Consider the following 16,341-nt stretch of genomic DNA (forward strand, 5'->3'; position numbering starts at 1 on the left):
AAGTTTATATTACAGTAGAACTATCAGAATGTGTAACTGAGGTGAAATAATGGGTCCACTCCGTTCTTGACAATCAGTGGCAAGTGCCCTGCTTTTGTGGATAGAATGGTACTGACCAGTTCTCACATTCTGTGTGCCAATTTCTATGCAAAATATTATAACGATAGAAGTTGAAAAACGTTGTATGAAAGTCAGTCAAATGTAATTTCTGAGGTCAGTCTGTTGACAGAGCCCTAAATAAGATTATATTGTAAACGGACTGTAACTGAATAGGGATAGTTCTACACATCCACTGTGGGAACTAGGATTCACTGCTATAGGTTAACTAAAGGCAACCTCCACATAGCAATTAGCCCTGGCGATGCCAGCTTAACACTTAACCCAATTCTCAAAGGATCAGTCCGTTACTCCATTCTGAGGTCTTTCTGTCCATCTAACCATGAGACCATGACTGGTCTCAGCTAATCTAACTGCGGCCTGCTGGCTGCTGGGTTTTTTTTTTTGGACTTGTGAAAGTGCTGACAAGACGATAAGAGAAGAAGTTAGAAGAGGGAGAGGGATGTGGTAGTGTGGAAATCTGGGCCGTTTGCCGTGTAGAGAGATGACCTTGGAGTGTGTCCAGTGAGTCTGAATAATGAGCAGGAAGAGGGAGAGAGGCTGTACTGTACATAATGAAAGAGAGAGAGAAGTGGGGGGAAAAGTGATGTTTACACTTTACAGTTCCCATCTGAAAACAACACCCCTATAATAAATCATGACAACAAACAAGATAGCAAGTTAGCACACACACACACACACACACACACACACACACACACACACACACACACACACACACACACACACACACACACACACACACACACACACACACACACACACACACACACACACACACACACACACACACACACACACACACACACACACACACACACACACACAGAGAGTTAAAGTATCAAACTAATGAGCAAAACAGCTTCAGGGAACCAGTGGCAGTCCTCATCAAAGGAACTCTCTGATACTACGCTGGTTACCCATTTAGGCCTGACATCGAAATAAAAAAAAAGTCTTCTGAAAGAATATATATTCAAAGATTTGTGCCGCATTTTCACGATTTAGAAAAATAGCAGACCTACAAGCTCGTAGCTATGAGCTTGTAGATCTGCAATTTTTCAATAGCTAAAGTATAACATAATGCTTAGTTAAAACAGCAAAAGGGGTTCCCACCCAGAATGAGTTAAAGCTCTCCGACTAGTTTTACTGGAGAAACAGGAAGCCTTGCTCAATGGCATGGCACTATCAATTACACACCCCATGAAGCCTTGAATTCATGGGGATGTTTTTGTTTTTGTCATATTCCTGAGCCAATAAGTTGATGACAGGTCATCATCATAGAAGACTTAGTTGGAGACTAAATATGTTACTCTGAGTCGACTCCGCTGTTCATAATTGATAGAAAATAAGTCATGTTTTGGGTGAACTACTGTATGTAGTTTCCCAATCGAGATATGGATTCCTATTCAGCCAGTGTGAATGCTGCCTTTGCTATCTTAATAACTTTCCACGAGATATCTCAAGGATAGCACAATATGAAAAATTTGCAGCCTATGGCCAGAAGAATAATGAAGTCTGTGTGTTTGAGGGTTTGACTTGATTGCTGAAGTGAATTCCTACAATGCCCATAATGCTTTGGTACACTGCCCCTCCTTGTGGAGAGGGAGGAGGCTGTGTGGAGGTGTGACTTGTAGTCCAGGAAGGAAGTGAGATCACATTTTAGACCACTAAAATATCTAATAACACATATTCTGCACATAAAAACACCGGGAAAGTGTTTCTTGTGGCCTAAACATCATTAAAACTAGAACTGCACTCTGTCGAGTGCATACTTGCTTGTTGCACACTAGTAGGTCATAAATGGCCAACTAGTGCGCAAGCAGAGCGCGCAAGTATTTTCGACCGCTGTAAACTGTGGAATCTCAGTATCTCTGTGAAGGAACGTTTGAAATGTCTAATTATTAGGTGTAACAATTTGCTACCCATCTACTTTATGCATGTAAACACCTAGTATTATTAAGTATCGTTCAAGTTTCTATCTATATAAGAAATACACTTTTATCAATTTAGAAATATTCTAGATCCCTTTTTAGTTTTTCAAAGAAAAATAAATCATTGATATGTGATGAAAAAAAGGTATATAAACTGAATTAAAATATGTTATACAGTATAATTATTTTATTATTTATTGTAAATTGTCAATTGTTTTAAATGTATTTCATCTTGGACTATAGTGATATTAATACTAAATCATGATCAGAGTAATATGTGTCTCTAACTTCAATTTCTGTAATAATACTTGTAAGTTGATTAGTGGTATACTGTGGTTACTTTGCGCCAAAAACCGTGCCAGCCAACCCGCCACTTGATGCGTATGCAAATAAAACAGCGGATTTGTGCCTGGTTTGCTGGGACCAGATTACATAAATGACCATATTTCTTACGTCATCATTGAGAGCTAGTCATACATATACACACCATGTACTCTGGTCCCAGCAAATCAGGCACAATTTGCTATTTTATTTTACTGATTATGTATATAGTATACGTATGACTAGCTCTAAATGATGACGTAAGACATACGTATACATATACATATACTATATAGAGTATGTAGTTGTAAGTTGATTAGCGGTATACTGTGGTTACTTTGCGCCAAAAACCGTGACAGCCAACCCGCCATTTGATGCCTATGCAAATAAAACAGCAGATTTGTGCCTGGTTTGCTGGGACCAGATTACATAAATGACCATATTTCTTACGTCATCATTGAGAGCTAGTCATACATATACACACCACGTACTCTGGTCCCAGCGGATCAGGCACAATTTGCTATTTTATTTTACTGATTATGTATATAGTATACGTATGACTAGCTCTAAATGATGACGTAAGACATACGTATACATAGACATATACTATATAGAGTATGTAGTTGTACGTTGATTAGCGGTATACTGTGGTTACTTTGCGCCAAATAACGTGACAGCCAACCCGCCATTTCATGCGTATGCAAATAAAACAGCAGATTTGTGCCTGGTTTGCTGGGACCAGATTACATAAATGACCATATTTCTTACGTCATCATTGAGAGCTAGTCATACATATACACACCACGTACTTTGGTCCCAGCAGATCAGGCACAATTTTCTATTTTATTTTACTGATTACGTATATAGTTAGTATACGTATGACTAGCTCTAAATGATGACGTAAGACATATGGTCATTTATGTGATCTGGTCCCAGCAAACCAGGCACAGATTTGCTGTTTTTTTTGCATACACATCAAATGGCGGGTTGGCTGTCACGGTGAACGAAGACCGGGCGAAATTATTACTTGCGCTCTCTGCTTGCGCAAGTAATAACATCTGGTTGCAAAAAGGGTGAAGTGGGTTAAGAAGAAACTTTTTAATAATAAATACAGCAGTTGCAATTCTACGCATTAGATCTTCTCAACTTAACAGGTTTCTGTTGCTCAATAAGAAAGCACAATATTTAACACTTTATTTAACACATTGATTGTTGCTGAAAAATATTTTCTCAAAAATCGTGAGTCCACCACCTCCAACAATAACTCAAAAACATTGCATGGATGCATCTGGGACGTATCCTCAGCGATGTATCCTGAGATCAACGGGGTTTCGGGTCTCTCAACATCAATTCATGCCCCTCACTTAGGCGACCCAGCCGGGAGTGATCAAGTCACGACTTACGTCCCAGTAGCTACCCTGGGCCTCAATCAGTCCCACTAGGTAAAAACCAGGGCCACACAATCCGTTGGAACTACTCCAGAACTCTGCCAGGGCTGGGAGGTACACTTCTGGCACATGGAGGGACTAGGATCTGTGGGTTGTCTCCTAATCACCTAAAAGTCAGGCAAAGGCTGCCTTCATTCAAGCACTGGAGTTATCCACACACCTTGGTATGTAACCAACTCATGCAGTATGAAAGCCGATATTCAAGGCAGCTTCGTTTCATCTTTGATTCTCTCTGTCGTTGAGACCCAAACATAAGATACGGCAGTGGTTCCCACAAAGCTGCACAATTAGAGAGGCATGCCATGGAGGAAGTGTGCTTTCATCTTTCTGTGTTACTATTCAAAACAAATATTCAAAGCATAGCTCACTTTTTGTCTGACCTGGATCTAGGGGCAACGGTTTGGAGATTGCTGTGGAAGCTGTTGGACAAGATGGAGAGGGGGGGGGGGGGGGGGGGGGAGAGACCTTTTGGAAAGGGAAGAGAGGGAGAAAGCCGCACTGAACGAAGGTGCTGCAAACTGCAAATCATGTCATGCTCCTTTGCCAGTCAGTCAGTACAGCTTTTCCTAAATACCTCTCAGGACTTTCTTTTAAGTTTTGAGAGGCCAGAAAAATTCATGCACAGAAAATGCCACAGAAAACGACATTCCTTCAGCTTTTGTTGCACACCTCCAAATGCCAAATCTAGAAGATCATAAGAATAGTAAACCACACACATGATAAAGTGTCTACATTCCCAGCATATTTTCTCCAAAAACAAAAGTTACAGTTCTTTAGAGTTAAAAATCACACACCCATGTGAACTGAGTGGTGCACCTCCATGTGGTGGTCTCCCCAGAACTTCCAGGCCCACGGGAACACGGCCCAGGGTGCCGGCTCGGTTCCGGCGAGCCACCCCACGTCCGAAACGGTTGAGACATGACAGAGTTACCGTGTGGGGGTCCCCAGGGGGTCCCTCTACTGTACTGTACTGTCACATGTACTGTCTGTCACACCCAAAATCATCATATATATCCCAGTGTGGTACATGAACATGAATAAAGGAAGATCACCTCTTCAAATACCATAAGGGTGAGACGTGAGTAGTAGAAGACAATTGTGAGTGACATTAAAAAAAGGTGCTGCAAGTGATCTTTTTTTCAACAGAACAGTTTTTTGGCAGGGATAAGAAGTTACAGCTCTAACAGTCTCTGCAGAGCCGGAGAGACGGGGACACCCCTGGGCTGGTACTGAATAATCACTTAGTAGGAATGAATACTATGGGAATAGAGTTATTCCCATAGTATTATATAATTTAACACTTATCTTAAAGATGGAGTGCCACAATTTTTGTATTTTTCCAGTTTTTCATGTGTCTATGGGGTGACAGTACTTCATTAGACACCCTGGAGTCGTTTTTATGTCCAATGGTGTAATAACTTTGTATTTAGGGTTTCTTCCTGGAGGCTGAACCCTTGACGGTCAAACGGGCCAATGAAGTAAACAGGGATAGTGTGACGTAAAAAAATTGCACGCACACACGAACCTCCCCCTCTATACATATTTTTTACATACGACAACCTCTGTGGGCGGAGCGGCCTGCCACATACACACGTGTGAACTGAACGCTCTGTGCCTAACTGTGTGGCAGATTTTCAAACAGTCATTTCACACATTACCATTTCACAGCAGAGCAGACTGTTTTTCGTTAGATTGGAAGCAAGTATGTTCACGTCGGGTCCTCAGGATAATCAAGGAAACCACAACAAACCATAGCCTGCTCTGCTGTATAGTTGCTCTTGTTGTTCTCAAGGAGTAGGTTGTTTCTTTTATAATCACAGTGGTCGGGCTTTGATACAGAGTGTAGTGTCACAGTGCATTCTTGTTGGCTGTTGTAGTCAATATGTAATACTTATACGAGGCTGTAAAGTCAAGAATTAGAATCTGTTGTTGTGTCGCGCTGGAAGTCATATTGCCATGTCTGGCTATTACAAGCGACTTGGGCTTGTTTTCATATAAGTAACTTTCAGGGGAGATGTGGTTGACTTGACCAATGGTTCATGTGAAGGACCCTCAGATTAATATGTTGTTAAAAGGATTGGTGTTGTTGAAACGTTTTCATAAATATTCAAGGCAATTTCTGTGACTTATTTTTGTGGACTTGGCCGCTTGTTTCTTTAAATCTGGCGACTTTTGCTGAAACTCAATGCAGTCAGAAGGAACATTCATGTAATGTTGTAAATTGAGTTTGATCAGAGCAAAAGTGGAGAGTCTTCTGTCCAGAGCATCATGTGCCTAGGCAGTGCAAGTGTTTTGTGTCATTAAAGGACAGTTTTAATGCCAGGGTGCTTCAATAGCCTACAATATATTGGCAAATTAATAAAATTATTCATGCTAAATGATCTATCAAACTAATTGTTTCTGCTGTTAAACTATGATTTAATTGGATGATGAGCTGAGCTGATTGTGACAATATAATTGGAGGAAATAAATAAATGATTATAAAAAATCAATCAGAAAAAACAGATCTGATATGGTATGGATGCGTGGATTATATGCCTATACATGGATGGTGGCAGTATAAGTGCATAATTGTGCTTATACGATATCTCAGAAATATGGTTAGTGTTCACTTCTAACATTCACAAAAACATGAGTTCTTGTTACATTACAGACACCAATTTGTCATTTTGTAAACAAAAGGGCAGAGCCATGGGCTGTCCTTTTATAAGGAGGGGAGGGACTAGGACAAGTGGGTGGTCTTAAAGGAGGAGGCGGAGGGACTGGATTAGGTGGGTGGTGCTACGGTTAAACTCACGCATACCTAATGAACTGGTGGGTGTGTCCACATAAAACCATCATTTTAACAAATACTGTACATTTTTGAAAAGATTATACCTCATATACACCTAAATACACCTGATGATCATGTTTAAGTGTAAAAAAAATCACGGCACTCCATCTTTAACAAAAAGATAACTTAAACCACATTTAACGTCTTCCTGGCAGACACCCAAACACTTCTCACCACTGTGATGCAGTTACAGTGTTATCTCCACGTTTCATTGCAGAGTCATAGACGATTGAGCCCATATGTTGTGATAAACGTGGTGATGTCTGATAAGTAGGTGCCTGCCTGGGGGCGAGGACGAGGAGAGATTAGGTATTCTGTTGTCTCCATGAAGGGATCCTGACCAAACACCCTATCTTTTCTCCTCCATCTGAAAAGAAGGAGCGCTTGTCGCCAGAGTGCCAGACGGGCCAGGGGGAGGTATGTGGAGAGGAGGCCATCATCCGCTGAGCTCCAGCCGTCACAAAACTCATTCCAACAGTCAGCAGGAAGATACATGAAAATACCATGCTGGTATGATAGTGTCAAACACACAGCAAATAGAACACTGTAACCAAACTACCAAAGCACTGTTAGTGCTATGCTCTCTCTCTTGGTCGTCCTTAGACGAGACTAGTGCTGCCAAATTCCATATTCGAATGAATATTCAAATGTAAAAAAAAAAAAAAAAAAAAAAAAAAAATTAAGATTTGAATTAAAAACATAACAATAACAACGTTCTGAACACAATCTTTTCCAACATAACTTGTGACTGACTATTTCTTGAACTCGAATAACCCAACTCATAAGTGTATTATTTTATTTTTTTGTTATTTATATTGTTTTTGTTATCTGTGCTTAAATTATTATTTTTGTATCCTGTTTATATCATATGTCTGTATGTATGTTTGTTTTTGTATGTCTGTACTAAATTATTAATGTTATTTTTTATATTGTTTTGATGATGACGATAACTGGGGGGAGGGATGTTCAAACTGTACTAAATTGTTGAAACCTATTACCAATAAACATGTGTGAGTTCTGGCGAGACTGTGCCACGTAAACTAAAACATTATACAGAAATTAGGCTATTCAGAGATAATTATTAATCATTCATTTGATCTTGCAAGACTCAAGAGAGTGCATTTCTCAGCACCAACCGCGGCCCATACAGGACCGGACCATATAGATAAAGAAAGAGAACGTTTTACAGGATATTATTCTGCAATATTCATATTAAAATCATATACATTCGAAATCATTCGAAAGTTGTTCGAATACATGTATGTATGTATGTGCAGTACTTTCATCCGACGGAGCATTGGTCCGAACGACAACCTACCTCCTCCCTCACCCTAACCCTAACCTCCCCCGGGGCAGACACCTAAACCTAACCGCAACCCTCTCCCGACCCACAGCTCACCTCGGAGCATTGCTCCGCTGTCGGATGATAGTATGCCTCCCGTTTGTGTTACGCGTTTTAAAAGGAATATTCAAATACAATTTTTGGCCAACTCTGAATCCTGATCATCCAGGCAGCACCTGAGTCCTGACTAGATTGTTGTAGAAGTACTTTTCACCCCTTCATCTTTCTGGGAGCTCCTGATGTCCCGGTGGCGATATAGTACCAATCTTTCCAAACCGGCTACACAGGGAAAGCCCATAACCATAACCGTGGCAGTGTTAGTGTTAGTGTTATGCTCTACTGCTATGCCATACCGATATAAACCTACAGTGGTAATATAAGCTATAACCCAAGCAGTGTCAGTAAATGGTAAATGGTGCATTTATATAGCGCCTTTATCCAAGGCACTTTACATAGATTGTGCTTTACATGCATTACATTCACCCATTCACACACACATTCATACACCGATTGCAGCGGAAGCCATGCAAGGTACCAACCAGCACATCGGGAGCAATTTGGGGTTCAGTGTCTTGCCCAAGGACACTTCGACATGTAGACAGGAGGAGCCGGGATTCTAACCGCCGACCCATGGATCATTGGACGACCTGCTCTACCTCTTGAGCCACAGTCGCCCCTGAGCTACTCCCTGAGCTGAACCGGACCTACACACTGACCTCCGCATTACAGGCCAGCCAAGGTCCTGCTGCTGTAATCTATGCATCAAAGCTTTCCTTCTTGAAACAAAGCCTGTGTAGGAGGGCTGAGGAGAAAAGCAGAGAGGAAACGGCTCAGCGAGATTACTAGCTTTGTCCTCAGAATATTTTTTTTCTTCTATTTTTTACGCAAATTGAGGAGCCCAAACATCCCGGGTTCAGATCCGTTTTGGGTGTGAGTGAGAGCGAATGTAGGGGCTATATAAAGATGCATGTGTGGTATGGAATGGAGACTAGAATTGCCCATGGAGAAGAGGAAAAAAAACACTCAGCGAGTGACTGGTGAACCACATCAGTGGGAGCGAGAGGCCAAGTCAGCAGCACCAAGGGAATGTTTGGGTCCTGGTTCTCTTTCCATTGACCAGGATCACGCACAGGCAAGGCTCATTCTAAAGGTTAATGTGCATTCTGTTGCACGGCCCTTTCAAAGTGCAACACATTTCAACTGAAATGAATAGACTGTTGCTTGTGAATAAACTGTTTTTCCACTGCTGCACTATTGAAATGACACTACACTACTAAATTACTAATCGTACGATAAAATGCTATAAAGATAAGGGCAATAGAGGGTATGCGCATGCATAAAGTGAATGGCAAATCGAGTGGCAAAGTGAGTGGCAAAGTGAGTGGCAAAGTGAGTTTAACGTTGTTTAACGTTGTTTAATGCAATCATATTGGACTTTTCTGTTTGGATGTATGGGCTGTCAAGGCTAGAAAGTAGTTTTTTGGAACTCAGTAAGCGTTCCCGCATAACTTCCTGGTTTGATGATGATGTCACACGCATACCCTCTATATCATAAACAAATGATGTGAATGACGTATCCTTATGCCTTGCTTGCAGACCCGACCCGTATGTACAGTATGTACAGCTTACGCAAGCTGTTAAATGAAGCACTAGACTCAGAACCGACACATCAATGCTACTACACGTGGGGAAGACAATTCATTCTTTTGCAGTGATTCACACAGCAACAGCATATCTAAAGACTGTTAGGCAACTACTAATGAGGCACCTGTACAGGTTAGTCATCTTCCACACATTCAACAGAATGGAATCCTCTGTGGTGTCACTTAGTATCAGTACTGTAAAGATTCAAAAGGCCTACACCACCACAGCATGTGATCTGAAAGGTGGACATTTCAGGTCGTCTCTTACAAATGGTATATAATTAGGTTTAGATTTCTTCCATCACAAGACGCAGCTCACGGTATATTTGAAACCATTTTCAAATATACCATCAAAGCAATGCCATTAAAGAAAAGCTGGTCTACTCTATATGCATGATATGGCTGTGCATAGACAATATTGATGAAGATCTCAATCTCTAGACCGAGACGTACGTCAGGGTCTGTGTCTTCCTCCTGCATCTGTTCTACACCAACTGCATTCCCTCTCCATATATCATACACATCACATTAGGTGTTGCTCTTCATGGCATCATTTCAGGATGTTTACAAATATCTGGTGTCTGATGCTTCATCCAGAAAAAGATGCTGAGGGGGGAATATTTAGCAGGTGTGCTGAAGCAGAAGCAGTTTGATCAATTTTGTCGTTTTGTTTATTAGACAGACGCGCACACACGGGCGTGCGCGCGATCGTCCCCATGTCACCACACTAGGGCTCAGAACACAGTGGCAGCCATGGAGCAATGCCTGTCGCACAACCCTTGCTCAAGGGTACTGTACTGTACTGTACATGGATATAGATAGGACAGACACACATCATCTATCAAACAGGTCACACTTCTATTGTTAAAGAGCATAAATGCCTTACTTTGACAACATAGGCTAATATCTTGATTCCTTTTTCAGCAATGATTTCTACAGTAAGTCCAAAAAGCAACATGCTTTTAGATGCAAACGGAAAGGATTACCGTACGTGCTTTTTAATGTATGACTGACACACACACACACACACACACACACACACACACACACACACACACACACACACACACACACACACACACACACACACACACACACACACACACACACACACACACACACACACACACACACACACACACACACACACACACACACACACACACACACACACACACACACACACACCTCTGAGCAGAGCTGACGGTGGTGGATGGACTAAACTGTTGTGTGTACTTTTTTTACTGCATGGAAAATGGAGAGCAGGGCAAGTCTCCAACTAAGCTCTGACGTCTATCCTGTAATTGTTAGAGGAGTGGGGGCAGTGTTGATATGGGGGGGAGGGGGGTTCCTGCAGTGGTAAAAACCCACCATTAGAGATGAACACACTTCTTAGGAACAACATCAGCGAGATGAGATCATCATTTATTTTAGAGATCAACACTTGACGGTAACAAAGGAGCTTGGTAAACCTTGCCTCGGTGTGTCTGTGTAGTTGTGGATGTACAGTTACAGTATGTGTTCGTGTTGGGGGAGCTGTGGTCGTCATTCAGATACGGTAACTAGGAAGAATCATGTTTGGTAATACAAACAAAGTGCTTCTACAATGGACCATGTCCTATATGGCCACACCCAATAACTCTGATCCTCTCCATTGCCACAAAGACAGTAGAGACACGCCCCCTCCATCAGGGCAGGAAACTATATTTCTCTTCTCTCCAACAGCAGCTGGTTAATCTAAAAATTCCCTAGAAAACTCTTCCAAATGTACTGCTGGATTTTTGGTCAGGAAACAGACTTTTTCCACACCTTGCCAGTTGCCACAGTGGTTTGTTTACCCCACATTCCCAAACTGTTTCCACCGTACCAAAGAGGCAGCGAGATTTAAAAATAATAAAATCACACCCGTGTGAAGTGAGGGGCGCTCTTATCATCGTACATCATCTCATTCCGGCCAATCACAATTTGGCATTTAATGTTTGTGCTAGGACAAAAATTGGGTTACACACACCAAACGCTGGAAATAGGAGGGGCTCCTATCGCCCCTCAAACATTATAACAAGTCCTCTGAGTAAAGGAGTAAAGCTTACCACCCACAGCCTTAATTTACAAGCATCTGGCTGAGTCCTGGTGGTATGGTAATGTCCCACCCTGCCCTCAAACCTAAATAACCTAAAAATCAACCTCCAGACACAACTACGCAACAATTTGATGAAATACAACTAGGACAGTGCTGGGCCTGGCAGCAGTAGAGTCAAAGAACCCATTTGGGCCTGAGGCCGATTCTAAAAACGCCTCTAAATCCTGACCTAAGTTTTCTGAAAAACTTCAAATATTGATATAGCAGCATCAATTTCTTTACATTTTTGGATACTGTACATACTGTACAGAACCCCAAAATGGGTTCCCTGCCTGAGGGGGTAAAACACCAAAAGGGGTTCCTGCCCAGAATGGGTCCTCACACACTGGGAGCATTTATTACCTGTGTACTGAAGCACTTAACAAACTGGCTGGGAAAATTGATATCCAAGCATGTTTTTGCTTACATTGGGCCAATGGAGGGCTAAAGTAGACCCCTACATGTACGTGCACATGCACGCACAATGTTACAAAAGTATTGTACACTGATGTAAAATATCCCAACAAAACTCTAAGTGTTGCAAATTGCAATATCCCTTAACCATTTGAATACACGCTGCCAATTAATGCCATTATTAATAACCAAATATAGACCGTTTGCAATTAATTAACCTTTAGCTAGCCAGGCAAGCCTCCCATGGGAAAGTTACGAGTAATCCATGATGACCTACGTATGTCTTTCTGAGTGCCTCTGTGCTCTCTGTTACAGCAGCTCCAGGGGATGTCAGTGACTCAGGGTAACTAGCCGCTTGACGCTGATACCATTTTGTCCCATGACTTCATATCGTGGAACTCTGCCAAGATCAGACACAGCAAAACCAATTAGCACTAACGATGATGTTAACGTTGTTAAAGAGAACACTGAAGACATGGGGGACATCTTACAGACAGAGTACAGTGTGTCTCTTTTTTATCACAATGTAATGAATATATTGTGTTTTAGGCTTGTTATTAAGCCATTTATTGAAGACGTTTTGCCCTCCAACAATTCAAAGCTATGGTCCAAATGAGGAGAAAAGGAGACTAAACCAATTCCACACATCTATCCTTTGCTAGTATAGTAAGTAACCACTAACTCCATATGAGAAAATAACTATACAGGCTAGCAGAAACTTGCCATTCTCTGAGTGATCGCCCATTTTACCTTCTTGGAAAGTTCCGTTATAAGCTTATTCCATCAAGAAAACAAACGCCAGATATTAAGCTATACAGTTCTGGGAAGAGAAGACATTAATCCAAATCATCTGAAGGTAGAGCCATATGAAATCCGTTTATTTTTTTTCCCAATTCCGTTTTATTTTTTCCCAAATTCCGTTTCAATATTTCTGAATTCGGTATTTTGCTTTTTATGCAAAAAGAATTAAAAACCGATATGGTTTTTGGCCGATATTTCCGATTACCGATTAGTGGAGAATCAAACAGCCAGATATGACCGATATTAATTTAAGTAAAACTTTTTTTTTTTTTACAGTAACATAAATTCTAACACAATCGGCCCCGGCGCCACGGGGGTGCAAAGCACCCTGAGTTGAATTTTTTGACGAATGAATTAATTAATTTGATTAATTAATGAATAAGATTAATAAATTAAGATTAATTTGTATTATTGCTCTTGTATTGCTATTGGAGACACTGGGGGGACACTGGGCAGGCACTGGGGAGGCACTGGGGAGGCACTGGGCAGACACTGCAGGGCAGACACTGGGGTAGCACTTGGGGAGGCACTGGGGAGGTACTGGACATTTCATATCACACACACACCATGCCCTTAATTAAGCCCCCTAAATGTTTTTGCCAATTCCGTTTTTATTGGTCATTTCCGTGATTCCGTCCGCGATTCCGTTAACACGGATTTCATATGGCTCTACTGAAGGGAATTTCAAAGTCAAGTGCATACTTGAAGAGGGGCCAGTAAAACTCCATTATACTGTACAAATCCAGCATCTCTGAGATTAAAAACCAGATCACTTTTTGCACAAGCATCTTGCTGCATACAGGATCTATAGTCACATATGACTTCCCATCTAAAACAGGGATGAGAGGGGTTAAGAAATGTTGGGTGTACCAAATTACCACTTGAAATAAACCCTCTCCACATTTGGGGGCTCCATAGTCTCTGGCACACAGTTGAAAGTAAAAACACCAAAATGGAAACAGATGTATTGCGAGCGTTATATGGATGTGGAGTTGGTCCACTCCACACTCATATAGTCCTATTCGTATCTATTTTCTCTTTCTCTGTCGTTCTCTCTCGTCATGTCGGACCATTATGTGAATCCTATACTATTTCCATAAACTGTACTTTGTCAGCGGTCCTGACTCCTGACATAATGGTTCGATGCTGGGTCGCCGACTCGCCGTCACTGCAGTCCATATGAACATCAATAAATAAAGTGTTTCTAAGTGGGATTCTTTCTTCTCTCGTCTCTCTCTCCTTCCTCTGCCAAAGCATATATCCTGACCTGTACACAGAGAGGATACAGGCGATGGTGGTCAAAGTGGAAAACGCTTGTGTTTTCCTAAGAATCTTTGTGGTCAGTCCGACTCCTGACCCGCTGTGAACTTTGAGCGGACACTGAGGTTGGACCACTTTGACTGATGACTTTTGCAAAAAGGTCAACCGTCGCTAGAAACCTGGAAAATAAAATAGCCTGACGCCATATGACGCCTGACTGTGTCACCTCGGTTGCTGAGCCATCTGGGAACCAACTTCCTGACCAACAGACGCACACTCCATCTCAACAAGATGGAGAGCAGACTCAATGTTATAACTGGCAAGAGAGTAGACGGACGACTTTACAAGCGGGAGGGCAGACAATTCCCTGTTTATATGCTATTGCATACAACGCCAACATTTTGGAGACTGAAATCTGAGCTCTCTAAAAGCATGAAAAATGTTGTACATCCGGGGTATATTACTAATACAGTGAATCATCTGAACTCTCCCATACCAAAAATCTACGGTATTTGACTTGTTCGGTCTGACGTGGCCGCTTGAGGATTGCAACCCCATATCCCACCTGACCTGGCCCTTCCTGTTACCTCACTAAAAAGGAAGAGTGCATGCCTTCTTGGGGATGCAAGGGGGTGGAGTGACATCACTCCTGGCTGGAAGCGTCAAAGAAGGATGTTTCCGCCAACGAACGTTTCAGCTGATTGGGGGACGCACGCTGCGCCTTTGTTCATCGCCACCATTCGAAGCCGACTCTGGCGGAAATGGCCTCATCGAGGGAAAGAAAATTTCCATTTTCCTGCAAACAACTTTCTAACATCTGCTCCTCGTTTTGTATGAGGGAGGGTGAGGCTGTAGGCGAGAGGAAGGGGAATGGGCGCACTCTCGCAAAGCTTGGAAAACCATCTCATGCCTTCTACAACAGAGGGGTCAGGGGTGTACAACATCATATACTTATGCACCTTTAAGCCTCATATGTGACACATGAACCGAGGGGTCAGGGGTGTAACATACTCGGGTTCCTCCCCCGGGGCAGCACACCTAAACCTAACCCCAACCCGACCCAGACCACCAAGCACCTCGGACCAATGCTCCTTCGAACCAATGCTCCGTCGGACCATAGTATGCCTCCCAATATACTTATGCACCTTTAAGCCTCATTATGTGACATATGAACCGTGAACGTAAACTGTTTATTACAATGTGTTTGGGTAAACAATTTGGTGCAATGTCATTCTAACCTTTTTTATATCCCAAATACAAAAAAGGTATTACATTAAATACCATACATATAGGGTTCCGAAAGTGTCTAAAGCTTGACAGTGAAATGACAGTTCCTGAAAAAAGTTGACAGCTCCAAACAACAATATTCAGAGAATGGATGAATGCAGGGGAACAGTCTGCTCGCCTGCATTAATTTCCAATCTGTACATCATGTATAGTCTACCAACAGGCACTGCACGAGCTGAATATTACTGTATGTGGTCACTGGTCAAACCAAAGTGTCAACTTCGCAACTTAACCCATTAATATATAGCCTCGACAGTCCCATAGCTCTTCTTTAGACACAAATAGAAAACTGGCAAGTAGGCAACCAGCCGATTAGCTCGCTGAGCAGCTATAGCTGGGACACTGTGGGACACCTTTGCCCCCCAACTAAAATATTAATAAATAAATAAGCAAACAGGAGAGAACAAAGCCCCGTTCTGACATGTCACTCACTCACCTGAATCTCGGAGAATCCTTCAGACATTCCTCGAACTCCACAGTTATCTTCATGTTGTCTTGTTGTCAAACCACAGACTGGAGCACTTTGATGAAGGACTGTGTAATAATCCAGGCTGAGTAGCCGAGTAGTTAGCCTGCCCTGCTAACACACATACACACACGTACACGTTACACACACAGTCGCTCACACATACACTGGGGGCTCCTGGATCCAACCCGCGTCCAGCGCCTGACTGACTGACTTGTCACACACAGCTAGCCAGCTAGCCTGTGGGGCTAGCCTGCTAAAATAACAGACACGACAACACAACCACCACATACACAACTGAAGGGTAAACGCGTGGTGGCTAAAACCCCCTAAATGTGTTCTTGTGAAGCAGCGGGCGC

The 16,341-nt window shown here is 42.2% G+C and overlaps 1 protein-coding gene across 1 annotated transcript in view; it reads right to left on the bottom strand.

Moving 5' to 3' along the window:
• Window positions 1–16,341, bottom strand: part of LOC310860518 (arf-GAP with coiled-coil, ANK repeat and PH domain-containing protein 2-like) — a 103,907-nt gene extending 87,566 nt beyond the window's left edge. The window contains exon 1 of the mRNA XM_083767470.1: window positions 15,953–16,341. Within this exon, the coding sequence (XP_083623596.1) occupies window positions 15,953–16,005 (53 nt within the window). The 5' untranslated portion in view covers window positions 16,006–16,341. The remainder of the gene's footprint in view (window positions 1–15,952) is intronic.

Source organism: Protomyctophum parallelum (genome assembly GCF_964188405.1).
Source record: "Protomyctophum parallelum genome assembly, chromosome: 6".
Taxonomy (NCBI): Eukaryota; Metazoa; Chordata; class Actinopteri; order Myctophiformes; family Myctophidae; genus Protomyctophum; species Protomyctophum parallelum.